Genomic DNA, 21,128 nt, shown 5'->3' on the forward strand with positions numbered 1-21,128 from the left:
ACACAGGACATTTTAGTTCCTCTCCAGCATCCATGTTAGTGGACCTTCTACTGTCTGTGTGGGAGCTTAGCATGAATATTTCAGAAACGAGGCTCAGATGTCACATTATGCTCACAGTATGTCATAAGTGTATTGCATTACAGCAAACTGTGCATGTCTGCAAATAGGAAAACACATCTAAATAACTATGCCTGGTTTTATTATCTTTCACCTATTAACTTTGGTTGAAGATTTAACATAATCACCTCAAAAAGTACAGAACAAAATGTTGATGCTGACTAAAATCACGTTAGTGCTCTGTTTCTATCTAAAGCAAACATACGCCTCAGCAACAACCTAAACGAGTCTATTTCGTTTGATGCCAGATTTGTTTACGGTCGTTCACCTAAAAATTCAAAGACGAGTGAAATGTCACCTCCAATAGGTGGCGATGTGAAGAAAGACGAGGAAACATTTGCCTGCTCACGTGTTGTGTCAAAGTCCCTTTAAGAGAAGGTCTCCACACTAGCCGGACATAGTTGCAACGCCTCCGGGCAGCTACTTTAGTCAAGTCCTATCTACTTGAATAGGGGAATACAGATATCTCTCATATCACTTGCAAAGATCAGAATAAGACAATTTTATGACATCAACTGTGTCATACATTTTGTTTCTTGAGCGCTAAAAACACGTTTTATCCACGATACCCAACTGCGCATGAGCGAATCACAGCGCTAAGTACAGACTGGAGTCCCTCCCGATTGGCTCTTTTTACTCGAAGGCGGGACGTCCTTAGCTAGAGCGGATGCGGGGTGTTGCACTTTCCCCCTAAATAGTGATACCACTGCACATTCTTGTCGTTATCTACAGTCTTCAGATGTTTAAATTTTTTTGTTACGCGGGAATTTCGAGATCACAGGCTGGGTTTATGCCGAGCACAATAGTCGCTATTTTAATGTCCAGTTGTCATAGTGATGTGACAACGGATCGTATTGAATAACGTATTGAAGCCAGCGGATCTTATCAAATTAAGTCGTTTTACTCATCTAACGTTACCTACAGTCCGCGATGATGAAGTGTAAATCCAGCCGATCTTCTGTAAGTACTGCGCAGTCATCAGTTCTCATGTTTTGTTCATAATGATCAAACAGCAGATATCTGGGCCTAGTAAAAGTGTTTTGAAACAGGAATGTTTCGGTCATTTTCATGTCATAACATTATCTTATGGTGTTGTAGATGGAGTACAATGGAGTGCAGTCAAACATTTCAGCTTTTTTTCTTTCAAAGGTAAAGTCACTAATCTTACTTTCCCATGGTTTTTTGAAAAGTCGTAATAACATTCATGTATATTACCGTAGTTGAACTACAAACTAACTATAGTTACTAGAACAAAACCATATTTTCCTAAAGGTAATGCAGTGAACTGTATTTTAAAAGTGCTCATGTCTGACCATTTTATAAGATCACTTTTTATGTATTTTAAGGTTTCAGCGAAATCTCCTAAAAAGACAGCAGGAGCCGCCCTGTCATTTAAAACTAGTTTTGTGGAGGACGAAAAGGTCCCCCACTCTCCAGACCCTTCTGCTGTTCCAGACACTCCAGATAGTCTGAGGACCAAGAACAGCATCTCTCCAAACACCTTGTATGAGAACCGCTCACCTGTGTCACGGGGTCTGCACTGTAAAGCTGTCAGGGGTAAAACCAGCCTGGTGACACGAAAGCTAAGGCAGCCACCGAAACGCATCAGTCCAGAGCCGGTGGATAGTTTTGAGCCTAAGAACGGCACGAATCATTCTGGTTCTATCAAGAGGTTGTTGTACAGTTCAGAGAACATCCAGAGTGCCAAGCGACCCAGAACCATGAGCGTTCAGAAACATCCAATAAGGTCTGATTCTGACTCAAACTTATCAGGAACCAATATAAATGTCCCTGAAGACTCATTGCTGAAAGCGTTCTCAAAGAGTCCTGTGAAAAAAATAAAAGCTGATCTTGCTCGTTTTGAGAATAGCCGAATGGTACCTGGTCCTTGTGCTAAATTGAATGGGAAAACAAATGGTGTCGTAAAGCTTTCAAAGAAATCCTCATACCATCTGAGCCTTAGCAAATGTGACAAAGAGAATTCAGTTACACTGAACACAAAGCCAGAGTCAGACCTAAGTTTGGTTTCTGAAATAAATGAGCTTGATCTTGTGATGTCACATTCTTCAAGAACACAAAAAGTTTCCAGTGGGGGAGAGACTTTTTTCAGCTGTCCAGTCACTATGAAGAGATCTTTGAAAGTTACAGCTGAACTGCAAGCGAAAGATAAAAGTGCTGATGGGAAGACTTTGTCAGTGTCATTGGAGGATGAATTTAATGATCTGATGGACGATTGGTTTGATGATGTCACAGAACCAACATCGGAGGCACCGAAACCCAAGAAGTTTAATCTTGAGTATGAATACTTTGCTTGTTTATGTAAACAAGATTTTTTTGTTTGTTTTATTGTTGCAGGCCTTAACACATAACACTTATTTTTCTTTGACTTAGAAAAAACAAAGGCATTCCTGAACATGCTATACTGGCCTCTGGTGTTCATAATCGATATTGGGTTCTGGATGTACAGGAAGTGACCTCATTACAAGGTTACGCTGAGAAACATTTGATCATCACCTGCTCAAAGACAGCACATCCCACAGAGACCTGCATTCTCAAAGATGGCTGGTAGGAGATGTTACTTATTATAGAGTGCTTCTTGTATAGATTGGGTATTCTTAATAAATATAATAATATAAAAATTTCAACTAAAGGGAGAGTTCTCCAGTTGCTGTGGGTGAGATCATTCATCTGGAAGGGAGGTGTGTTTCTGGTGTTTGGACCATTGAGAGAGACTCTGGTTTCCTGGTTTTGCTGCCTGACCTGCTGATGTCTGGGACCACTATTGCCAGCAGTATCCGCTGTATGAGGAGAGGTGTGCTGGGAGAGATGTTCAAGGTGTGGAAATGAAAGCTATTGGAAAGTTACATGAGAGAAAAATGAAATATTACTGAAAAACTATTTATGAAACAAGTGCATTTCTACAGTATTTTAAGACGCGTTGTGATAAACATATTGTGCATGCATGTACAGTATACTTTTCATTATAATGGTGTTAAAAGTTTCCATAATTATGCAAATTCCGCTGTCTCATTTTTAGGAATTTTAATATTCAGGATATGTGCTTTGTGTTGTGTGTGTTTTTATAAACCAGTCATTCGACGGTGGATCCAAACAAATGCTAAATGGTACCATCGTTCATGATATCTTTCAAAAAGCAGCTATGTCTTCAGACTTTTCTCCAGAGAGGATACAAACGTTTGCCACAGAGGCACTGAGAAGCCCTAACTACCTCGGACAAATGTAAGAGATAAAATACAGATATTGGTATATAAAAATATTTCTATAGAGTGGTAACGCAATGTTTAACCACTACAGCAATATTGCTGTTTATGTCAAAACCTTAACAAAATTGTAAAATTACATCACTAACTATGGTTTGTGTCTGTTTCTGAATTAGGTACAGTCTAAAGCTTAACCAGGCAGAAATGAGACAGGAAGTTGAAGAATATCTTCCCTCTTTATCTGAGTGGGCAAAACGATATGTCCACACTTCACCACAGACCGGGAACAAACAGCTGACCCTGAAACTGTGAGTGTACATTATTTAATATATTTAAACAAGAATCACTTTAAGATGTTTGGAGCATGGACTGTATGGCAGTGTATAGCTTACAATGTGAGTATTGATGGTGTTCAGGTAATTTTTATATTGTGAATCGTTAGCCCCAGTGACGGCGCTCTGAGCAAACAAGATGCGACTTGTAGTGTGACAGTCACAGATTTTGCGGACATCGAGGAGAACATTTGGTCTCCGCGGTTTGGCCTGAAGGGAAAGATTGATGTGACCGCGGGCGTCAGGATTCATCGCAAGGGCAAAAAGCCAATAGATAGGATTGTACCTCTGGAGCTGAAAACCGGCAAAGAGTCCAACTCCATCGAGCATCGCAGTCAGGTAACAAATGTTGTGTAAATATGTTACATGTAAAAAAAAATGTTTCATGTTATTATAATAGTTCTCTTTGTTGTAGGTTATCCTGTACACTCTGATGAGCTCAGATAGACGGTATGATCCAGAAGCTGGTTTTCTTGTCTACCTGAAGACTGGCAGTCTACATCCTGTTGTGGGCAACCACATGGACAGGAGAGGTTTGTTTGTTTGTTTGTATTGTATTATGTTTAAAGATTTATGTATTTATAATGTCGTTCCACAACTGTGTGACTTGTATGAAACAAAAAGAGGTTTCTTAAGACTGCTGGACTAAGTGGACTAAAGCCATATGATATGCCTTTTGAGAAAATGCATCAAAATTAAGTTCCTAATTCACTTAATGACTCTTAAATTTATTACAGAGCTGATTAAAATAAGGAACTCACTGGCTCATCACCGTGGCAACAACTTGGTCAAGGTGGATGGTAATAGTCACATGGCTCCATTACCTGCCATTGTATCTGACCAGCAGACCTGCAAATACTGTCCTCAGAGAAGAAACTGTGCACTTTACAACAGGTAATGTCTGAACTATCATCTTCCAATTGTATTTGTCTATTAAAAAAACATGAAGTGGGTTGCATTGAGCTGGAACGTACGTATCATATTTTTTTCAACCAGAACTGTGGAGAGAGATCCTGAAGAGAACCTAAGTGAAAATGTAAAGGACTTTCTGCAGTTGGAGAGCCAGCACCTCGGCCAGGTGCATCTTCAGTACTTCAGCCACTGGCTGCTGCTCTGCAGCCTGGAGGCTCTCACTATGGAAAACAAAGGAGGCCGTCGCAACATCTGGCTTCAGACGCCACAGCAGAGGTGAGTGTTTTTACAGAAGAGTGACTTATGTGACAGATAGTGTGTATGACGGTTATCGTGTTAATTCTCAGGGAGAAAAGTGGAGGCTGCATAGGGAACATGCGGTTGGCTGGAAGCGTCAGCGTTCTGTCTGATGGTGTGTATAAGCATAACTTTGAGAGGATGGAGGGAGAGCAGACTCTTACCGGGCTCATAGTGGGCGATAGGATTGTCGTCAGTGATCAGGACACGGTGCTCATAGCCCTGGCCACAGGATACGTCACAGACATTACAATCAATGGAGTAACTTGCTCTTTAGATAAGTACGTTTCTGGCTGATACATGTTCAGTACATGGTTTTCCTATTAATTTTGTAGTTGCACTCCATCGTCCAGTTTGTGTATTTTTTTAACCAAATTTCATATTACTGCTGTTCCAGAAATCTTTCCAAGTATTCCACGAGCACAGTTTTCCGACTGGACCAGGATGAAGGTGCAGGTGGTCTGAGCACCCATTTAGGAAACCTCTCTATGTTAATGGTAAACACTCCAACCAGGTCAGATCAGGTTTTATTAGTCAAAATCTTATACATAGTGTTTTTACTCTGTTAAATGAAACATATTTTTATGCAGTGAAAGATTAAGGGAGTTGATTGTGGAATTCAGGCCTCCTCAGTTCATTGACAGCCTGAGCAGTGTGTTACCTAGAGATGCCAAGGACACCGTAGCCAACATTCTGAAAGGTATCCATGGGTTATATCAACTCTTTCTTTATCGAGCTTATTGTAAAGTGCCCTTGATGTGCTCTGGTGAATAATAGTGTGACTGCTGCTATAACTGATCCGTGAGTTTTAAGGATGTGTTTCCTATCCTATCAGGACTCAACAAACCCCAGAAGCAAGCTATGAAAAAAGTGCTGCTGTCCAAAGATTATACACTTATTGTGGGAATGCCTGGTACTGGGAAAACTACCACCATTTGTACATTGGTAAGTGTTTTTTTTAAGTGTGTCAAACCGAGTTCCATTCCTTAATTATTAAACATAAATGTATTGCCTCATAATTATATTCAGTTGCATAATTGAAACCAGGTTTTTAAAAGTTACTTTAATTTTTGTGTTATGATGTTATATCTATGCATTGAGGGCTACTTTTTTGTTTGAACGCGTTTGATGAACGCGTTTCTTGAAGGAATCGTAATCACACATTTATTTTTGTATCGTACCTTTGTCTTTACAGGTACGTATTCTCCATGCTTGCGGCTTCAGCGTGCTTCTCACTAGCTACACACACTCCGCTGTGGATAACATCCTTCTGAAGCTCAAAAGGTTTAAGATCGGCTTCCTACGATTGGGCCGCACTCAGAAAGTGCACCATGACATCCTGCCCTTTACAGAGGAATCGGGTCGGGCCAAAGGCATCCAAACACTGGAGGAGCTGGAAGAACTCTACAACAAAGAAGTAAAAATATTCCCAGACTTGTATATTATACATGCATGTGATGTCTCAAGCATCCTGTCTTTGTTTTAAAATCACATTTGGTGCCACCTTTGTTGTTGTACTCTGTATAAAATACACTTATTGTCTTTTGTAGCTCATTGTGGCCACCACCTGTATGGGTGTGAAGCATCCGATTTTCAGCCGTAGACGCTTTGACTTCTGCATTGTGGATGAGGCGTCTCAGATCAGTCAGCCCGTGTGTTTGGGTCCACTGTTTTATGCTCAGCGCTTCGTCTTGGTGGGAGATCACCAACAGCTTCCTCCTATTGTACAGAATGCTGAGGCCAGGTAAACTCAATACTGCATCTGTCAACACTCATCTGTCACAAAACTTTCAGGGGCTTGAGAACACCGGTTTGAGATTCAACTGCGTCCTTTGAATATAAAAGCCCATTACACTATTATTATCATCTATATTGTTTTGAATAACTTTCTAAATATTTGAAATGTTACTCAGGGCCTTGGGAATGGATGAGAGTTTGTTCAAACGTCTGGAGCACCACAGTGATGCAGTTGTTCAGCTGAATGTTCAGTATCGAATGAACAGGTTTGTTTAAACCGGTTTAAAACCTATTTGATTTTTTAATGCTTGTTAAAATGAAACTTAAATTTTCAATGTATATATTTTCCCTATTCCTTTTTTAATATTCAGAATCAAGTCTATTTTGCAATCAATGATAGGTGTGTTTGAACCAACTTAGTGTTAGTATTAGTACAAAATTATATTAATTTGGTATTTTCTTTGTATTTTCCAGTGCCATCATGTCTCTGAGCAATGCTCTGATGTATGAGGGCAAACTGGAGTGTGGCTCTGAAAGAACAGCTAGTGCAGTATTGCAGCTGCCCAGTAAAGCACAGGTTGAAAAAGAGCTGGACCTTTATGTTTGTGAACCACAGTACAGTGCTTGGGTCCAGGCTGCACTGGAGCCCAATAACCCTGTGTGTTTCTTGGACACCTCTGAGGTCAGTCTGGCTTTCTGGTTTTCTTAGAATTTGTCTTGCGTTAAATCTCATAGAATGCCAAATCTGGCTTTCATACATTTTCTGCATGATCATTTCTACAGGTCCCTGCTGCAGAGACAGTGGAGAAGGGTGGAATCAGTAACCAGACAGAAGCTGTCTTGGTTCAAGCCCTTGTCACCCTGCTTCTGAAGGTCAGAATGTGCCATTTGTTAATCACAAATATAAGCTCTTCTAACATACCTAATAGCTGTAATAGAATCAGGAAATTCTTAATGTAATGTATAAGGACATTTACAAAAATGTAGGAAATGTAATCTTGTTTTGTATTGATGATGTAGGCTGGATGCAGGGCAGCTGACATTGGGGTCATTGCACCGTACCGGCAGCAGCTGAAATCCATCTCCAGTCTGCTGCAGGGACCTGCCTTTAAAGCTCTGGAAGTCAATACTGTGGACAAGTACCAGGGCCGTGACAAAAGCGTCATCATTGTGTCTTTTGTTAGGAGCAACACTGAGGGCAACGTAGGTCTTATAAAACGCTCCTGGATTTTGGTCTGCAGTGATTATTGTTGGACTGTTATGTGCTTGATCATTTTGTCTTTGTCTTTATTCAGTTGGGAGAATTGCTGCAAGACTGGCGCAGGTTGAACGTAGCCATCACTAGAGCCAAACACAAGCTCCTCATGCTAGGCTCCGCCCCCTCCCTTCGCCGTTATGCACCGCTGGAGAAACTCCTCGGTCATCTTCAGCAGCAAGATATGATATCCTTTACAATACAGCTTGCACTAATCTGTGGAAGACATGCTTTACAATTGCATGTATATTTATACAAAGTGTAATCCAGTATCTCTTCACAGGTTTATTTGTGCTATCAATTAAAGGGGTAGTTTAATTCACTCATTTAAGATTAGGGTTGGGTATCATTTGAATTTTAGCGATTCCAATTCCGCTTATTGATTTCGATTCTCATCGAAACTTACCCAGTTTCGATTCCATAGTTGAAGTAAAACATTTAGATATCAACGCGTATGGTCATTTAGCCTGCTTATTGACTAATTTTCAAAAATATATATACATTTATGAGCACCATTTTGTGTGCAACCATGTTTTATAACAATTTGTATTCCCATATGTTTAACTACATCATTGTTTAACTGTAGTTACTATAATGAAACTATGGTAAATTTGTGGTTCCTTTGCTTTACAGCAAATACTAGTTAAACTATGCTTATACTACAGTAAAAATTGGTTAATTTTCATAAGGGTGTTTATTGAGATATCAGCAGATCAGAAAATATGCACATAGGAACTGATAAGAGGAATTGAAATTTTATTTTTAAGTATCTTGATTTCTATTCTTTTCGATTCCAATCCAATTCCTAACCTTTCGATTCCGAATTGGAATTTATTTTCGATTCCCAACCCTATCCAAGAAGTAGGTGACGTTTATTTAGCAGCACAGTAAAGAGGATTTTTAACTAAAACCCATGGTTCTTTTGTGATTCATAAATAACAAGTCTGTGGATACCACCACTATGAAAGTCAAAAAGGTAAATACCGGCAACAGAAAATTTGACTTATTTACCCTTTTCTTTAGAATAATGTAATGTTATTTCTTGTTTAGCCTACAAAATATAATAATTGAAATAAACTTGATTGAAAGGTAAAACCTGATTTAGTAAAAGGGTAAACACAGACTGTATTTGATTTCTCCTTAACTGAAGGAACATCTTCCAGCTGCCTCCTGCTGCCCATGAGGCACTACCCAGCATCCACATGTGAGCTCAAGGAAAAACGTTCTCTTCTGATCCACAGCATACCTCACAAAGACTCGTACTGTAAAACTTGAGTAAAATAATATACATAAGTTTTAGATATTTTCAAAGTTAAGTTTATTTTGTTTTAATAAAATCAAGATTGATAATAAATCAGTTCTTAAAAGCTATTATGGCCGTCTCTAGTCCACAATGGACCTGAGAGCTCTTCCTCAATGCAGGATTTAGCCATTAACTATTTACTGTAACTACAGATTAAGTTATGTTTTCTTTAGCCATTCATTTCCTACCTCATGTCACTGTTTTTTTAAAGCCCTGGTGCTTTTTTATCAGTGTAGTGTCATGATTGTTTTTGTATGTGCATTTTATAAATAAGGGTATGTTTTTATTTGTATTCTTTTGTAATGTTATTTCTCATGTTGTTAAATAAAAAAATTGTTATTAAATGGCATTTGATTAATTTAAAAAGAAATGCTGTTGATTTCTGTCAATTCTAGCTAGATTGTGGAAGTTTGTTTAGATTTTAAGAGTTCCCTGAAGAATGATCTGTGCATGACCACTAATGTCCAGTCGGCCCATATCTCTTATCTCCAGTTTCAGCTCTCCCCCTCGACTGGAACATTGGTAAGCTGCAACATAAAAAAAAACAGATTACTACCTTATTCTGAATAATAGCCATTTTAATTGTGCAACTATAAAATAAATACTATATTTATATGTACTAGTGTCAGTATTAATTTTCTTAAAGTGAAATTGGATGTCTTTGTGTGTATTGATAAAATTATGCAGTGAATGAAAAATAGGCCTTTACCCAACATTTTCTTTTTCCCAAGCTTCTCAGACCAGTAACCAGCAAGAACTGTATGAGCAGACCCTTTTAGACATAAAGTGAATAGCTTTCAAACACAACCATATTCATACAATGCATTATGATATTCTTTTTTTAAGTCATTGAACATTATACACATTTACCACATGTACTTTATATTATAAAACTGCAAACTAACCAGTGACTGGATCTTCAGGGACCCCAACCCAAGGGGCAAAGACACGGGAGTAGAAGTCATGTCCAGTCTGTGCACCTTTCAGTGTAATGATGAGACTTTTGATTCTCCCAGTGGTCTCATGTCTCAGCAGCGCTTCTGCTTCTGGCTTCAAAGACACCAGTTTACCCCTGCCAACAACTAAAATTAATGTTCAGGATCATGAAACATTGAAGCAACGTGTTCTTTCACTGCATTATTGAAGTTATTAGCTTCTGAATTTCCAGCAGTACCTGTCACATGTGTCGGCTAGACGAACCATCAGTTTCTTTGTGGTTTCAGAATAGCACACATCCTGAATTGGTAAATCTCCTACAGCAGCCTGCAAAAGTAATTAAAAACTGTTTTCTACTAAAACCACTGTTGTATTGGAAAACCAAAATTATGAGACATAAATGATAACTGTCAAACTTGCCCTCAAAAGATCTATGACTTCATGTTGGTCCTGCAAATCAGGAAAGAATCGTCAACTTAGTTTGCATTAAATTTAATTAACCATGAGACAGTATTGGATACTTTTTTCTCATACTTGAGGTTTTGGTTTGTTTAAGGGGAAGTCCATGATAAGTGATTCCCCATGTTGACGCACATACAGCTCCCCACTCATTGTCTCAAACACCACAACAGGGTTGACATTGTCTGTGATTATATTGTGGTTTTATGATAGATTCGTTCAATTACATATTGTAATTCAGATGAACAAGAGAGAGTAAACAATGTGTTTCTTACTTTTAATGTGAAATAGCACTGCTGCTGAGGCTAATGTTGCATGTCCACAGAGTGGAACCTCGGTTTGGGGGGAAAACCAGCGTAATCCAAACCTTGCACCTTTCAAAGTATACAAAGGACAGATTTATGCGTGTAACGTTTACAGTCGTTTGACTTTCCACCAAGTGGCACTGTTGTAGACACCAACAACAATAACACAAACAGGCTAGACATGTTAATCTGGGTTGTTTATGTCTGCAGATTACACAACATAACACAATACCTGAGGAAAAATCCATAGAATTCCGTCTTGTGATAAAAGCAGTCTCTGATAAATTCATTTCAGCAGCAATGCTCTGATAAAGTTCATCTTGAAGTTCCTAAATTTATTGCAAAGACACGTTTCATAATATTCAGAAGTTTAGACTTTATTATAAAAATCATCAATGAATAACTGATGTCTGCCCTATAAAGATGAACATACATGACTGTGTCTTGTGTAATACTTACATTCTCTATGAGACATACTGCGGCAGGGTTACCTTTGAAAGGTACACTGGTAAAAGCATCCACAGTAAATATTGGAATCTCCATAAATTAAAACGTGAGGTTTAGCAATTTAGCAGTAAGGTTTTGTCTCTCTTATGTGTTTATAGAGCAGTAATTAAAAGCATTTGACTTTGACCCCCAATGTGTACTACGTCATCTTAAAGGTACAGACACTGAGACGTCATGCCCATTCAAACAGAGGGGGCACGTGCCGCCTCAGATTTTTGAACAGTCAGTTTTGCATGCAACATCCAAATGACGAGTTAGGCATCTATTAATCAGTTGCGCGATTCTATTGAAAGAAACTGTATCAGTTATGTGCTGCACCCACATCATCTTTTGGACATTTTCGCCGTTTTGATCACGTACAGGAGCTTAACATTTATCAATCCGACTACAGAAGCAACAGCGCTGGCTAATGATGCTAATCAGCGTCTGCGCTCGATCAGGAGCTCGGCTCACGGAAACACCCGCATTCCCGAAACCATAATAAGATTTTCAGACTCGTTCTACGCTAGTATGCGCCGTCGTTTAGGCAAAGCATTTGTCACCCACTTTCATTTAGACCCCGCGACCAAACGCTGGTGCAAGATCTGGACCCATGAAATGGGGTTTTGACTTAAAGCGGCGCTGCCCAAACCGATCCGTGTATGTCAGAAACTACTGTGTGAGAACATGCTGCCTCGTATGCTTTTAAATGGCTCGTTGGTTTAGTCTGCACAGTCAAACCTCTTGGCAGTTGGCATGCAGGTAGCATCGTTTAAAGTGAATAACGTTTATGTTACAGTATCAACACTTCAATTTCATGGTGCAAAGACTGACAATACTCTTAAAGAAAATGTATTTTCTTCTAAATTAACTATCAATAATTTATAAAATCAATACATAGAGTGGTATATTAGTTAAAATAATATATTAATAATACATATAGAGTTGACACTTTTCATTATGTAATATATTGCATTATATATTTTTGTTTCATAATAGAAGGAATTTTATAACAGACAATAGATTTGTATTAAAGGCAGTTTAACAAAGGGTAACTAATTGCTTCATTTTTTTTTTGCTTTTACTTTTGTGCTCCATGTTCATTTGTATGCAAACAATAACTCTTTTACTACTAGCACAAAATTGCATACAAGATATTTGTTCTCAAAATACACCAGACTTTACCTTAAAATGTACATAATTTTTTTACAATCAGATGGTTTGTGCGATGTTTTGAATACGCTTAAGAGATGTTCTCAATAACATTGCTTTAAATGTATGTATTTGTACGTACAGGACGTTTCTGTGTGTTGTACACACTGTGCCCCCTTAAAAAAATAGATGCATGACGCCCCTGACTGAGACCCTTTAGTGCCGTAGTTTCAGTAACACTTTACTGTTTTATTTGTTAACAATTATTTATGGCATTAGCTAACAATGAACATTACTTCTAAAGCATTTATTCATCTTAGTTCATTTCTTTACTAATACATTTTTTAAATCAAATGTTGTAATGAAAAAACATAACATCAGTTAATGCACCATGAACTAATATGAATAATTGTATTTCCATTAACTAACATTAACAGGGATTAATATGCTGAAAAACTATATTTCTTTTCAGTGAGACAAACAGACATATTATTTTCATTAAATCTATTCTAATATTTATTGAGTTAATTGTGGAAGTTTGTTTAGATTTTAAGAGTTCCTTGAAGAATAATCTGTGCCCGACCACTAATGTCCAGTCGACCATCATCTCTTATTTCCAACTCCAGCTCCCCCCCACGACTGGAACACTGGTAAGCTGCTCCAGGACAACAAACACAGAAGAGAATTGTTTTAAACTGATTAATGTGTATGGACATATTCATTTCTGGTGGACAGTATTATATTTTGTATATGCGCTGTGTATAATCGCACAGTAAAAGAAAAGGGTGTCCTACCCAACATTTTCTTTTTCCCGAGTTTCTCAGACCAGTAACCAGCAAGCACTGTATGAGCAGACCCTTTTAAAAGTAAGATATAGACTTTAAAAAATGTTACAGTGACTACATTGATTTCTGTTACTTTTTGTCTTTTCATGGTTTGTAACAGCATTGCTTTTACATTCTGAAAATGTAAAACATCCAAATGTACTTTTTCTCTCACTGATTTTCAGCTGTGTTACCATTGAGTCTTACCAGTGACTGGATCTTCAGGAATACCAAACCAAGGGGCAAAGTAACGAGAGTAGAAGTCATATCCAGGATGTGCGGTTGGTGCTCCTTTAATTGTAACAATGACACCTTTAATCTTACCAGTGGACTCATTCCTCAACAGGGCATCTGGTTCTGGCTTCAAAGACGTAAGTTTGGACCTGCCAACAACTAATAGTCAACAAAATGGCAAAGTGTTCTTGGTAAAGAATTGTTTTCTGAACACAATCAACAACATATTCTCAGTTCTCTCACACACAAGTTATAGTTGGCTAAAACAATAGCTTCTGATTAGAATGACACTTTTTGTTTCAGTGAGGGTTTCCTCTGTTCAACTACTACTTATTGCCCTCAATGCCGTAATCCATGTCTTTTTAGAATTGCTTCTGAATGTCCTGCAGTACCTGTCACATGTGTCAGCTAGACGGACCATTAGTTTCTTTGTGGTTTCTGAATAGCAGACATCCTGAATAGTTAGGTCTCCTACAACAGCCTGCAAAAAAAAAAAAGATTTACACAGCTAATAGACCGCTGTTATATTAGAAAGCCCAAATTATGATACAAATTTATGATACAAAAAATGGATGACTTGCTTTCAAAAGTTCTTTGACTTCATGTTGGTCCTGCAAATCAGAAAAAAAACAATTGTCAACTAAGATCAAAACCACTATTTGATTAACTGTGACACTGTGCTGTATCCTGTGCACTCTTAAAAATAAAGGTGCTTTAAGATGCCATACAAGTACATTTTTGTCTAAATGGTTCCAAAAGTTTCTTTGTGGTGAAAACAGGTCCTTCAGATTATAAAAAGGTGAGAGAGATCTCTGTGGAACCAGAAATGGTTCTTATATGGCATTACTGTGAAGAACCTTTTAAGCACCTTTAGGTAGGTTAGTTTTCTTTTCTCATACCTGAGGTTTTGGTTTGTTTAAGGGGAAGTCCATAATTAGTGATTCTCCATGTTGATGCACATTCAGCTCCCCACTCAGAGTCTCAAACACCACAACAGGGTTGACATTGTCTGTGTGATAACAACATTGCATAAATGAAGAGGTTTTATAAAAGTATTACATTTATTCTTGACAAATCAAATCATATAATGAGGGGTGTTTCTTACTTTTAATGTAAAACAACACTGCTGCTGAGGCTAGTGTTGCATGTCCACAGAGTGGAACCTCACTTTTGGGAGTAAACCAGCGCAGTCCAAACCTTGCACCTTTTTCGAAACACATCAAACACTGCTTTTATTGCAAACACGTCACACTCAGGCTATCCACACTAATGTGTTTTTCTCTTTCGTCCACACTTAAGGGCTCGGCATAGTCCAGGCGAATTGCGCTTTCGTTCTGCGTTTGGGGGTAAAACGAAGCTCGAAAACGTTGAGAGACGGTATAGTGTTTTCGAACAATCCAACACCCCTTTGTTTCTGGAGGCGGGGTTTACATGACGTATCCAAATAGCCTCTGCGCACGTGGCCACACAAACAACACACCCACCTATTACGTAATGGCCATGGACCAATGGTGGCTCGAGGGTGTTTACAGGCCAACACGAACTTTCCCGGAGAGTTCTGTTTGTTTTGCTGTGGCGAACTAGTGAAACGAATCGTCGTTTGGACCAGATTTTGTTCGAAATCAGGTCACAGACGGTCGTTATTCGATTTCGAATGTAGTATGCTGAGCCCTTTAGACCGCGTTTTTGTCAACGAAAACGCACTCGAATCGAAAGTGGATACATTTGAAAACACCGTTTTCGCATTGTAGAGTGGATGAGGAAAACGGAGGGCTCTAAAACAATGACACGTTTTAGTCATTTGACGCAGTTATTTCGGCTGCTCTATGTTTGATAGCATTAATGTCAGTTCATGCATACTTTAGATTGCATTTTAGGAGACGGAATATTTAATTACTTGCAGTTATTGTTTGGCAGCGATGCATGAGTTAAGTTTCACTTTCGCGGCTTTATAGTCTTGTGTTAAAAGGTGTTGAAGGAGACTTATCTCTAAGTTATCTAATTGGCCGTCTATTTGGAAAAAAATTGCTCTACATTGCCCAACATAATGATGCAGAAATCAAATAAACGCCTAGCAGAAACATGCTGACGTGTCTTGGGTTTTACTCATGCGCAGTACATGGATGTAAGCGTTTCCAGACGTTTCAATGTGGATGGATCGTGGGCAGCGTTTGGAAAAGCTTGAAACGCTAGTGAGCGTTTTGAAAACGTTCAGTTTTGCAGTAATCTAAACCTGGATTTTCGGGTTCAGGTGTGTTTGACTTGGGTGACAGGATATGTGGTCTTCAGGAGCAGCACTAAGTGACCATTTTGCCGATTCCAAAAGCAGACACGTGTTTGTGCAGAGCCACTGAGAGAGAGAGAAAGTCGCGTCAACTCCGTTGACTCCAATAGAACAGTTTTTTCACAGCAATGGCGCTTCATGAAGGCTCTCAATAGCTCCCGGAAGTTACGCATGGGGCTGCGACTAAACAGACCAACTGAGGTAAACTTTTAACCCATTTAAAGACATTTAATGAATGAAAGAAATAAAGCATTTAAAGAGAAAACATAACTTCCTGGAACTATCTGAAGGCTCCATGAATCACGTGACGCTCCAGCGTTTTGGACTTCCGTTGGCAGAACTCATTCTCTCAATGGCTCTGTGTTTGTGTAGGGTAGTTATACAATAGCCTACGTCTCAACACCACACAGCATAATACCTGAAGAAAAATCCATAGAATTCCGTCTTGTGATAAAAGCAGTCTCTGATAAATTCATTTCAGCAGCAATGCTCTGATAAAGTTCATCTTGAAGTTCCTAAATTTTGAAACACACATATTTCAACAAGGACAACAAACAAATCTTTGACAATAAAAGACTGTAATGTACTTACACTCTCTATAAGACAAACTGCAGCAGGGTTACCTTTGAAAGGTAAATTGGTAAAAGCATCAACAGTAAATATTGGAATCTCCATTAGGCCTATATAAATCTTGCACTCCGTAGAAGTGTCTGTGAAGTCTGGTGATTTTTATCTTTTCATAGTCCAGTGGTTGTTGAGACTTTGACCTCAATGGTGTAACACCTCATGTTAACCCTTTCAGCGTCCATTGGAATGGACATCACTTGTTTTTTTGACTTAAACCAATAAAAATACATGTTTTTATAATATTAATAACACTCGGTCACAGATTGGCCCCAATCAACCAATCACAACGAAGACATGACCCTAGCCTAATCTGAGAGAGCACCAGACTATCATACTATGAATAGAAAAAGACTTAAAAATGAGAAATTGGTGATGGATCATTAATTATTCTCCAGTGATGATATGCCATGTGATAACATCCCTGCACAATGAATACTCTGTCCTGTAAACAAACGGCTCTGATCTAAAGTGGTATACTTTTCAGAATTATTTGTAGGGCTACCCACTGTACAACTCAGCTGTTACAGTTTGCTCACGCTGTGGACCGTTCTGTCTGCCTGCAGCGAGGTCAACGTTCACACAGACAGAGATCTCGCGAGACTTGAGATCATCTGGACTACTGGACTGTGGTTACCTGAGACGACAGGCGATTGACGGTGAGAAGCTCCTCGATATGTTTTTATGTGAATATATCTAAATATTTAATTATCAATGTACCGTGCATTGTTTATGTGTATGCAATACATTAAACAAAGAATACAAATGGTACACTTTGTATCGCTGAAGTGCTTGTCTTACTACCGGAAACTTGTGGGTCATGGGTTCTGTCAGGCGAACGTCTCGCTAATGTTGAAGTTCATCAGCCAGTCTCGGTTACAATTTGACACATGATCGAACTGGTTCTGTTGTGTTTTAGCAGTGCTAACCTGTTAGCTAGCCACTTTTTAAGCCTGCCGTGTGTTTTGACCTAGACTAGAGGGTAATACTTCACCAGCAAGCTAACTTAATCGAGATGACAGAATGTGTTGCGTTAGAGGAATCATTCGTTGTAAGCTACTTGATCTTTTGAATGAACCCTCTTACTCGACAACATGATTGTGTCTCTAAATATAATGATCTGCCAATCAAACATTGTTGGGGCATCATAAGCACTACAAACAAGCATACTGACAGCCAACAACTTTGTCTAGAGGTAGCTGCTTGCTTAGTTCGGGGACACTGTCAATTTTTGTTATGCTTGCTATCTAGGTGAACTGCTAACAAAGACTGGAGACACAGCCCATGCGTTATCATGAAACTAGATAATAAGATGACGATTTCTATTCACTGTTGTTCATCAGATTATGTATGCTTTTGTTTTTCAATAACAGGTCTGATAAGGTAATCATGTCCCATAATGATGAAGGATATGTAGTGCGGATCCGTGGTTTGCCTTGGTCATGCACGCAAGAGGAAGTGGCCTCCTTTTTCTCTGGTATGCATACACTGAGACTGAATCTGTAGATCCCGTTTCGTACATATTTTTGGCTGTGATTATATTTCATTTTTATTTTACAGATTGTGACATTGTGGGGAAAGTGAACGGGGTATGTTTTACCTTCTCGAAAGAGGGACGGCCGAGTGGAGAAGCATTTGTAGAGCTAAAGACGTCAGGGGACTTTAAAAAAGCTCTGGCCAAAGATCGCAAATACATGGGACACCGTTATATTGAAGGTACTGTAGATACATGATATTCCTTAAACAATGGTGTGTGTGTTAGAATGGATTTCTTTCATTGATTTGATTATTATGTTTTACTTCCCTTTCCTGATAGTGTTCAAGTCAAACCGCAGTGAGATGGATTGGGTGCTTAAGCGATGCGGCCCTACAGACTATGATAGCAGCAGTGGATGCATACTGCGCTTAAGAGGACTTCCTTTCGGCTGCAGTAAAGAAGAAATTGTACAGTTCTTTTCAGGTACATTTGCTGTTGCATTTTTTTAACACCATCAGATATTTCTAGAAATTTGGTCTTTATAATTACCATGTAATAGTAATAATAATAAGTAATAAGTCATATTTGTGTATTCTATTGTATGATAGCATGTTTTTTTATTCTCTGTCAGTATTACCTGAAAAACTGTTTTTATTCGTCACCTTTAATTTTGAAGCTTACTCTTTTTTTATATAAGATTAAGGTGAATTCTTATGTATATAACCCACCATTGGGTGCCTGTTAATTCTACGATGTCTTCAGCATCCTTGGAATTCAGTTTGATTCGTGTTGATTTTCTTATTGTAATTCTTCAACTTTTAATGAAAATATGTGTGGATGAAAATATCCTCTGTGGTGTGCTATAGGGCTTCTCTGTCTAAAAGTGGGAATGATTTAGGGGCTAAATTGGGGGGATTTATTTTCTGCAGATGAGAATGTTGCGGCTCTTTAACATGTCTCCCCATGTGGGGTTATTTGTCCTTGGGTTAAAGGGTTGAAAATCGTGCCAAATGGGATAACATTGCCGATGGACTACCAGGGGAGGAGCACAGGGGAAGCCTTCGTGCAGTTTGCCTCAAAGGAGATAGCAGAAAAGGCTCTGGGGAAACACAAGGAAAGAATAGGGCACAGGTGGGGCTGGCAAGACTGGGCTGGGTGATAATGCTATCTTTAATGTGGGGTGGGGGGGTCATGCATCTTTGTGCTCTGGAAAAAGATGGTAGGATCATGTTATTAAGCTTGAAATGTTTCATTTTATATCCTTGTCATGGGGGAAGTGGAATGGTGGTAATTTCAACAGAAATAGGATGTCGTAATGATGTTGGGCAACAGAAGCAAAGGAGCCTTATGATAACACACTAAGAAAATAATTGTGTTTGAAAAAAGCTTTTAGAAAGTTAAATGTCAGCACTTTGGGGAAGCCTTTTAGGTACTTATAACTTTCTCCCTCTGGATATAAACTGACAATAAACTGTCAGTTAGTGACGCTGTAATGAAATTAATCAGTGGGTCCCAAATACTGTCTACCCTTGTCCTCCTCATTGCTCTTTCATATTTGTAAAATGTGGTAACAGTTTTCATTTAAAAAAAAACTCAGGTACATAGAAATATTCAAAAGCAGTCGAAATGAAATGCGTGCACACTACGAAGTACCCAGGAGGGTGATGGGACAGAGGCCTAGTCCGTATGACAGACCCATGATGGGACACGGTGGATTCTTTGAGCCTGGAAGAGGAGGTGCTGTCCTGGACCAGATGCGCAGTGGAGGTGGTTACAGTGGTGGTATGCTATTTTATTAGTGCTCATACGATTGACAATGACATTAGGATGAAATACATGGGAGTGCATGTGATTATTATTAGCTATGATTAGCTTAGGCCCTATGGAGAAGTGTATTGATTTGTCTCTGCTTTGAAAGGATATAGTGGGTTTGACAACTACAATGGCTTTAACAACTACTGCTTTGGTAATGGAATGCTTGAAGAGCGCATTCGGGGCGATAGGGGAAGAAGAGGAATGGGGGGTCACGGCTACAGCAGCGACTCAAACTATGGCTTTCACAGCAGCCATTTTGTGCACATGAGAGGCCTTCCGTTCCGTGCTACCAAGACAGACATCGCAAATGTAGGAATAATATTGAATTATATGTGAATGGACTCTTCTTTCAAAGTCCCTGAGCACTTATTTTTCTTTTCAGTTCTTTTCCCCGTTGATCCCGGTGAGGGTGCGCATTGACGTTGGGCCCAATGGAAAATCTACAGGCGAGGCAAACGTTGAGTTTGGATCGCATGAAGATGCTGTGTCTGCCATGACAAAAGACAAGAATCATATGCGTAAGTTGTGTCCATTCCTTAACCTGGTGTTGCATTCAAAATACTCCTTTTGTAGGTTAATATTCTTGTCATTCTCTAGAGCACCGTTACATTGAGCTTTTCTTGAATTCAACTTCAAGTGGACCGTCTGAAATAGGTTTGTAGATTCTGTTATTAAAGTTTATGTATTTACCTAAATAAGGTGTAAATCTGATTCAGATGAAATTGTCTTTTGTTTTCGGGGTGGGGGGAATGCTGCAGGTCGTGGAGGAGGTTTCTATGGCAACTCAAGAGGAAGTGGACTAAGGGGCATGTACTAAGGACGCTTGCAATAGATCCATGGTACAAGCTTCCAGCTTGGAAAGTCTTTTTGTACATTGTTTTCACATGTTCATACAAAATATGGCCAAAATATTTTCCAGGCTTAAAGACGAAGTAAATATCTATCTATCTATCTATCTATCTATCTATCTATCTATCTATCTATCTATCTATCTATCTATCTATCTATCTATCTATCTATCTATCTATTTGAGCTGCATCGGTTGACCGGCTACTGTACATTTTGCTTATTCGATTTTATATTATATATAGTTCGGTGTCTAACTAAAGATATGTGCTTTGTATGTTTTGACCTCAAAAAGGAGTATGGATAGCTTGATGCTCGAGCCCTGTGTGAAATTACACTCGAGTCTTTTCTTTCCCAAAGCAATAACATCATTTTGGATGTTCACCTGTTTTTGCTGCTCAGTATCGTTTCTAAATGGAAACCTGTGAAATTTACACATTATGAATAAAACCCTTTATTTATATTTTTTATCTTTGACCAAAGAATGTTTGAAGGTTTCTTGATTCACTTAA

At 38.8% G+C, this 21,128-nt stretch overlaps 4 protein-coding genes across 7 annotated transcripts; 2 read left to right on the forward strand and 2 right to left on the reverse strand.

Moving 5' to 3' along the window:
- The first annotated feature begins 793 nt into the window (after positions 1-793).
- Positions 794-9,579, forward strand: dna2 (DNA replication helicase/nuclease 2). The gene is made up of 23 exons (XM_057341441.1): positions 794-1,077; positions 1,216-1,266; positions 1,464-2,413; positions 2,509-2,682; positions 2,769-2,952; positions 3,209-3,357; positions 3,515-3,646; positions 3,781-4,009; positions 4,086-4,203; positions 4,408-4,564; positions 4,667-4,858; positions 4,930-5,160; positions 5,277-5,393; positions 5,470-5,579; positions 5,715-5,824; positions 6,075-6,296; positions 6,430-6,623; positions 6,793-6,882; positions 7,091-7,298; positions 7,400-7,489; positions 7,637-7,819; positions 7,912-8,058; positions 9,026-9,579. The coding sequence occupies exons 1-23, from the start codon at positions 1,048-1,050 to the stop codon at positions 9,077-9,079; spliced, it is 4,122 nt and encodes a 1,373-aa protein (XP_057197424.1). The 5' UTR covers positions 794-1,047; the 3' UTR covers positions 9,080-9,579.
- Positions 9,579-12,187, reverse strand: LOC130558817 (phenazine biosynthesis-like domain-containing protein). Its single transcript, XM_057341450.1, has 9 exons — positions 11,334-12,187; positions 11,107-11,203; positions 10,845-10,943; positions 10,645-10,754; positions 10,531-10,560; positions 10,349-10,437; positions 10,080-10,246; positions 9,884-9,946; positions 9,579-9,701 (listed from the first exon to the last, which is right to left on the reverse strand). Exons 1-9 carry the CDS (start codon positions 11,415-11,417, stop codon positions 9,589-9,591), a joined length of 852 nt encoding a protein of 283 aa, XP_057197433.1. The 5' UTR covers positions 11,418-12,187; the 3' UTR covers positions 9,579-9,588.
- A 172-nt stretch (positions 12,188-12,359) lies between these two features.
- Positions 12,360-16,932, reverse strand: LOC130558818 (phenazine biosynthesis-like domain-containing protein). The gene is made up of 9 exons (XM_057341451.1): positions 16,446-16,932; positions 16,273-16,369; positions 14,676-14,774; positions 14,470-14,579; positions 14,152-14,181; positions 13,963-14,051; positions 13,544-13,719; positions 13,307-13,369; positions 12,360-13,167 (listed from the first exon to the last, which is right to left on the reverse strand). The coding sequence occupies exons 1-9, from the start codon at positions 16,527-16,529 to the stop codon at positions 13,055-13,057; spliced, it is 861 nt and encodes a 286-aa protein (XP_057197434.1). The 5' UTR covers positions 16,530-16,932; the 3' UTR covers positions 12,360-13,054.
- hnrnph3 (heterogeneous nuclear ribonucleoprotein H3 (2H9)) lies at positions 15,700-21,111 on the forward strand. Of its 4 annotated transcripts, none has more exons than XM_057341446.1 (11): positions 15,700-15,821; positions 16,966-17,137; positions 17,852-17,955; positions 18,039-18,194; positions 18,295-18,438; positions 18,948-19,086; positions 19,553-19,737; positions 19,874-20,079; positions 20,153-20,288; positions 20,368-20,424; positions 20,529-21,111. In XM_057341446.1, the coding sequence occupies exons 3-11, from the start codon at positions 17,868-17,870 to the stop codon at positions 20,585-20,587; spliced, it is 1,170 nt and encodes a 389-aa protein (XP_057197429.1). In that variant the 5' UTR covers positions 15,700-15,821; positions 16,966-17,137; positions 17,852-17,867; the 3' UTR covers positions 20,588-21,111. The 4 variants fall into 4 exon arrangements, with proteins under 4 accessions (XP_057197429.1, XP_057197430.1, XP_057197428.1 ...); XM_057341447.1 differs by having other exon boundaries at positions 17,045-17,137; XM_057341445.1 differs by having other exon boundaries at positions 15,704-16,055.
- The last annotated feature ends 17 nt before the right edge of the window (positions 21,112-21,128 follow it).

This window comes from Triplophysa rosa, linkage group LG9, assembly GCF_024868665.1.
Source record: "Triplophysa rosa linkage group LG9, Trosa_1v2, whole genome shotgun sequence".
NCBI classification, from domain to species: domain Eukaryota; kingdom Metazoa; phylum Chordata; class Actinopteri; order Cypriniformes; family Nemacheilidae; genus Triplophysa; species Triplophysa rosa.